Source organism: Octopus bimaculoides, chromosome 1 (assembly GCF_001194135.2).
Source record: "Octopus bimaculoides isolate UCB-OBI-ISO-001 chromosome 1, ASM119413v2, whole genome shotgun sequence".
NCBI lineage: Eukaryota > Metazoa > Mollusca > Cephalopoda > Octopoda > Octopodidae > Octopus > Octopus bimaculoides.
Window position 1 is genome coordinate 126,132,236 of NC_068981.1, and position 5,723 is coordinate 126,137,958.

Below are 5,723 nucleotides of genomic sequence, written 5' to 3' on the forward strand. Positions count from 1 at the left end.
AAAGGATTATCAATTTATTAATAAATTAATAATTTTTACCAAGCCCTTCGGTATGTAAGAACCATTATTGGTGTGGAACTTATTTAAAAGTTCTTATACATTTATAAACAAAATTAAGGGATCAGCAAACAGGTTGCTTCACCACATACCGAAGTTCAGAAATAGCAGCTAAAAATGCTGAAACTGTGTGTGTATATATATATATATATATGACAGGCTTCTTTCAGTTTCCGTCTACCAAATCCATTCACAAGGCTTTGGTCAGCCCGAGGCTATAGTAGAAGACACTTGCCCAAGGTGCCACGCAGTGGGACTGAACCTGGAACCATGTGGTTCGTAAGCAAGCTACTTACCACCACACAGCCACTCCTACGCCTAAATATTATTGTTTTTGTTGAATAAAATTTGTTGAAAAAAGCCGCAATAATTATGCACCAACCCAATATCTTAGGTAACACTTTCAGAGAATCTCCTATCTATTGTGGGCTCACAATATTCAATAAAATATGGAGAAATGGCAGCCACAGAGGGTATTATGTAATTGCTTTGCCGGCTAAAAATAGAACTTCTCCCATCTTAATAAAGGAAGGACAAAAGGTGCACCATGCCCCTGTATACACTGTCTGAAAATAAGATGAGATGCTCATGGCCAGAACACTCGAATGAGATTTGATCCGGAGCTTAACAACAACCTAGAAGAACACATTAGATCAGAGGCGTGGTTAGCTGGGTCAGCTGGCATGGGCCTAGTCTCTAATAGAAGCAAAGGGGTAACCCTTTGGTAAAATGAAAAGTTACTTATTCTTTTTAGAAATAGTTAAGATTTTATTTTCTGTAGTTGTTTGTAAGTGTCTCATATCCATTGTATGTATATGTTTATCCCCGTTACCCCTAAATAAATATCATATATTTAGCACTGGTTATTTAAGTACTTAATTTAAGTACAACGAGGCTGACAAACAAGTTTTGCGCGGACCTACGTAAAACTAACACAAATGTTTAATATAAATCGTTAACAATTCATATAATTTCATATGAAACTTAGTCAAATGTGAATTATATACCTACTATTATGTAATAAATTATTGATTACCTGGTAATTAAGCATTTTTAAAATCAATTAATACTGTTGCATTGTCGAAGGTGACGTGTTAGGATTAGCGCGCTTCACATTCAAAACAATATTGACTTCATATAAATATTCCATTAACTATTGTTCAGGTATTCCAGCCGTGACCATTACGACTTTTCCCAATGTGACTCCAAGAGCACATTATTCAACATCTGTTTTTAAGACGATAGGGTAGGATTTGACGGAGATTTGATAGCTATTTCTTGCAGGTTGAGCGCCTGAATAGATACTCATTGACTGACAGTCAAATGTTTTCATTCGCTCGTTCAATGAAATAAACATTAATTCCCTCCGAGACTATAACTGTAGGAGGATGTCGTTAGAGAATTGTTTTTTTTTTTTTTTCTTTAAGGAACTATAAGTGTTTCAAAATTCGTTAAATGTTTTAATGATCTCTATCAAAAAGTATTTATGAAGGATTATAATCACAAATAGTAGACAAATAATGATCTCACTTAACAGGTTAGTGATAGACGTGAAGATGTGCCATGTTTTGTCTTCTCCGAAGAAGGGTGGTACCATAAACTTTGCTTTCTTCCTCCGGTTAATTTCTTCTCAATACATATCAATAACTTTTTTCTATTTATATTTTCCGAATAATAATTAATTGTATTAAGTAATTCTAAAGTTTGTATTGAATAGTAATTTGGATAAGTTTTATAAATCATCTTAACACGTGTTAAGTAATGAATCGGAAACGGATAGTAATACGACGGGCTTCTGCTTAGTCTTCGTCCGCTAATTTCCACAAACAAAATATTCTTTTCTGCTCTAGGCACAAGGCCCGAAATTTTGAGGGAGGGGGCCCAGTCAATTAGATCGACCCTAGTACACAACTGGTACTTCATTTATGGACCCCGAAAGGATGAAAGGCAAAGTCGACCTCGGCGGAATTTGAACTCAGAACGTAAAGACAGACGAAATACCGCTAGGCATTTCACTCGGCGTGCTAACGTTTTTGCCAGTTCGCCGCCTTCCCACATACAAGATATTGATTCGTGGCTACAGCAGGAGACATCAGTCCAAGTCGCCGCGCTATGGGATCGAACCCAGTACCACGTGCGTGCAAAGCTCGCTTTTTAATTACGGAATAGGAGAGTTAAGCAAGTGATAAGTGGAATTGCAATGTTTTTATCAGTCTGAATATGCTTGGTGCTCGTTCGAACTGGAGGAACAAGCTACTCACTGCGCTTTATCACGGAGAATATATCTCGCTTGTTGACAAATGGTGTGTGTACACCTTTGCATCATGAATATTCGGACTGATAATAACATTGCTAGCTTTTTAAGTCTACGGTTATGTCCGCCCCGCTCAGCGAGCAGACCAATGAGCAAAAGTATTTTCCAAGATTACACTATCTAATGCGATGCAGGTGATTTGGCTTCTATTTTGAGGAAAGAAAAGGAAAAACGGCAGAATTCTGCTGTACGCAGGGCATATAACCCCTCATAATCTATTTCATTTTTTTTAATTTTCAGAAAACTTTTGCGAATTTGTGTTCTACACACAGGAAATCATACGAATATGCAAAAAAAAAAAATGTGTGATTTAAGTAGGTATTTAGTTTGTAGCGTACGCTTGAGGGAAATTCCTCTTCTCACGTTGGCGCTCACGTTGAACAATACTGCAACCTAGCAGCTCACAGCGGATTCTTAACCCGCTCTAACTTTACCCATTATCTCCAGAGGTGATGTATCTCTCGCGAACGGAGCTAACGAACTACGCACTGACATACAGAGGGTTGCCGGGAGCAAACCCCATGAAATGAAAACCAAATAAACAACCATTGAATTGCATCCGCTTTGTAAGCCTCTTCGAGTTCCAGAATCTTGAGACTACAAAAAATAATTGTAATGGGAGAATGAGATGTTCCACAGGTATCAAGAACCTTCTAGTCCCATTATAAGTTGTTATTTTCAGTACATCTCACGACCACCTCATACTGTCCTCGTTTGAAAAAGTTTTTTTTTTAATGCGTTGTCGTATGAATTTCCGCGTGTAGAACACAAATTCGCAAAAAATTTCTGAAAATTCCCCAAAAATGAAAAAGTTACGATCGGGTTATATGCCGAGCGTAAAGCAGAATTCTGCCGAAAAATCATGCTAGTGGAGAAGGAAACGTGAAAGAGATGACGGCAGCAACAACAGTATGGTAAGGTTCCGAACTCCACATGGTACGAAAACAAAGAAAATAAAACTTCTGCAAATCGAGCAAATCTAATACTCCCCATAAAAGTATTAGAATGTGATTACTGTTTAAATTTTTAAGGAATAAAATTACATTTTACAATAACTACTACAAACGTTGCATATGTCAACAAGGGAGCCCCATGTTGTTGTTAAACCTGCTTAAAATAGCATCAAATATCTTTAAAACTATGCCCCGCCGTCTTAAAAGTGAACGACGCAGTGGACAATGTAGTATTAGATAAACAAAAGTCGATCAAGGTTGGCCTGAGGATAATCATCAACAGCTCTACGAGTTTGTTTTAAGCCATAGGCATACTGGTCAGTTGTTGATGGACCTAATGCTAATATTTGTGCGCTGTGGTTGTATAAGGACCCCAAAACCATAATAAATGATAAAGTACTAGATGCATGATACTGGAAGAAAAAAAGATGGGTGGCCATCACTGGAATGTTTTTGATCATGTCTGCTCCATTAGGGTCAACCTGAGTTCAGACAACAACCTCATTATGTCATAGATCTACATTACACATTTAACTAGTCAAACATCTCTCATTTCTATTGTTTACAACAATAACATTCACATCGACATAAATACAGTGTCATTACTCACTTCATATGTTTTTCTGTAACTTTGTTCATGTCTTGATCCAATTTCTTTAGAAGAATCGTGTTCCATGGAGTGTGTTTTTAAACTGAATAATCGAACTGACATGGTTGTGTAAATCCTCTGGCGGCAATACAAACAAGTAGGGGGTGTTGACACCGTGATCAACAGATGACACCAATATCTCTTTTGTTTTACTGGGGCAGTCTTCCAAAATTTGAATGCCGATTGGCCAGCCAAGTTAATTATATGGCGAGAAATTTGCTGCATTGAAATAATGCTTAAATATTTCTTTTATTAGTTGGTATCGAAGCGTGTTGGGTTCGACATTGGGAGATGGCATGAGACTGATAGAGTTACAAGTATAGGACCACGTGTAACAGCCAGCAAGTTGAAGTTTAAATTACATCGTCGAATCGTTGCACTTACTTTGTCCATATTTGAATGCTAACTCAATTAGCATAAAAGTTGATTTTAAAAACGAGTATGGCGATTTCAGTTCATAGCAACCCTGGCTGGAAAATACGTTAGATGCGAAAAGAAATAAAAATAGCAGACTATGTATTTAACCGGTGTATTATTAATTAAGTTCCCTAGGAAATCTGCGGACCGAAAGTTGTTGACTTAAATCGTGTTTAGTTGTTTGGAAGTTCTGTGAGTAAATAGGTTAATTTATTTATTCGTTTATTTATCTATACGTATGCTTAATAATTCACCAGTATTTTACTTAACTTAAACGAAGTAAAATAGGGACTGGGAATTGAAGCTGCCTGGCGGACTTTATCAGCTTAGCCTCTTTTCCTTTATGACTTTATTTAGTTAGGAGGGAGGGACTGTACTGATGACCAACGTCGACCTTTTGGAACTGATCAGATTGATGCGGTTGGTGTTCTACTTGAACAGTCGCAAACCAATTCCAGAGCGACGGTAACGTTTTCAGAAGGAGTTTGGGTGGAAGTGAGATGCGAGTTGCTGGTTTTGCTGTTGTGGTGATTGAAAGAGTAGAAAGGAAAGCACCTATAGGAAAAGGTAGTGTTTCGTTTTATGATCACAAAGTGAAATTAAAGTGATCTGGAACTTTATAGAAAACAATTGTCATTAAACGTCAATGAAATGAAAGGGAGCGCTTGAAAGCAAATAGTAAACATTACTTGATATAGCTGTATAATGATATAGTCTAAATGATTTATTAGGAAATGCCCAAGTGATTGTTTATAAAAGATGATTTTTTTCCAGTGATGTGAGAGAGATAGCATAGAGAGATCAGACAATACATTGAAATTTCTAATATTTATGAGCCACCAAAAAAACTACATGGTTGCTTGACATGCCAGAAATAGTAACCAAATCTGTATCAAATCATAGCCACCATCTTAAATAAAGACAGCATTGTTACTAATTCCGTTTATAAAACTTGTTGAATTTTTTATTATTTTGTATTCTTCATTTGTACTGTTTGAACACTGAGGTTGATATGTGAAACTATTATTTCTGTTATTCGTTTCAATAATAAAAAACTTTTAATGAATATTTTATATTGTTAAGGATACACCACACAAATAGAAGTACTTTATAATAGGGTGGAATGCTTTATAACAACATACTTTTAATAAAAGGAGCATTCTTTTTAAGATTACTAGTAGTTTAATCAGTTACATTTTAATTCACTATTATTGCTATGTTGCATGACCAACTGGGCAAGCTAGCTGACATGTCATCCTGATATAGATTATTCTCTCTCTCTTTCTGGGTAAGATATACGTGTGTGTGTGTGTAATATATATATATATATATA

The 5,723-nt window shown here is 36.3% G+C and overlaps 1 protein-coding gene across 2 annotated transcripts in view; it reads right to left on the bottom strand.

Annotated features, from left to right (window-relative positions):
• Window positions 1–4,495, bottom strand: part of LOC106878273 (folylpolyglutamate synthase, mitochondrial) — a 33,156-nt gene extending 28,661 nt beyond the window's left edge. The window contains exon 1 of one of the 2 annotated variants that reach the window (XM_014927449.2): window positions 3,935–4,495. In XM_014927449.2, coding sequence (XP_014782935.1) covers window positions 3,935–4,198 — 264 coding nt within the window. In that variant the 5' untranslated portion in view covers window positions 4,199–4,495. Of the gene's footprint in view, window positions 1–1,093; window positions 1,409–3,934 lie in introns of those variants that run through there. The other variant, XM_014927450.2, reaches the window with a different exon arrangement.
• Between the last annotated feature and the right edge of the window lie 1,228 nt (window positions 4,496–5,723).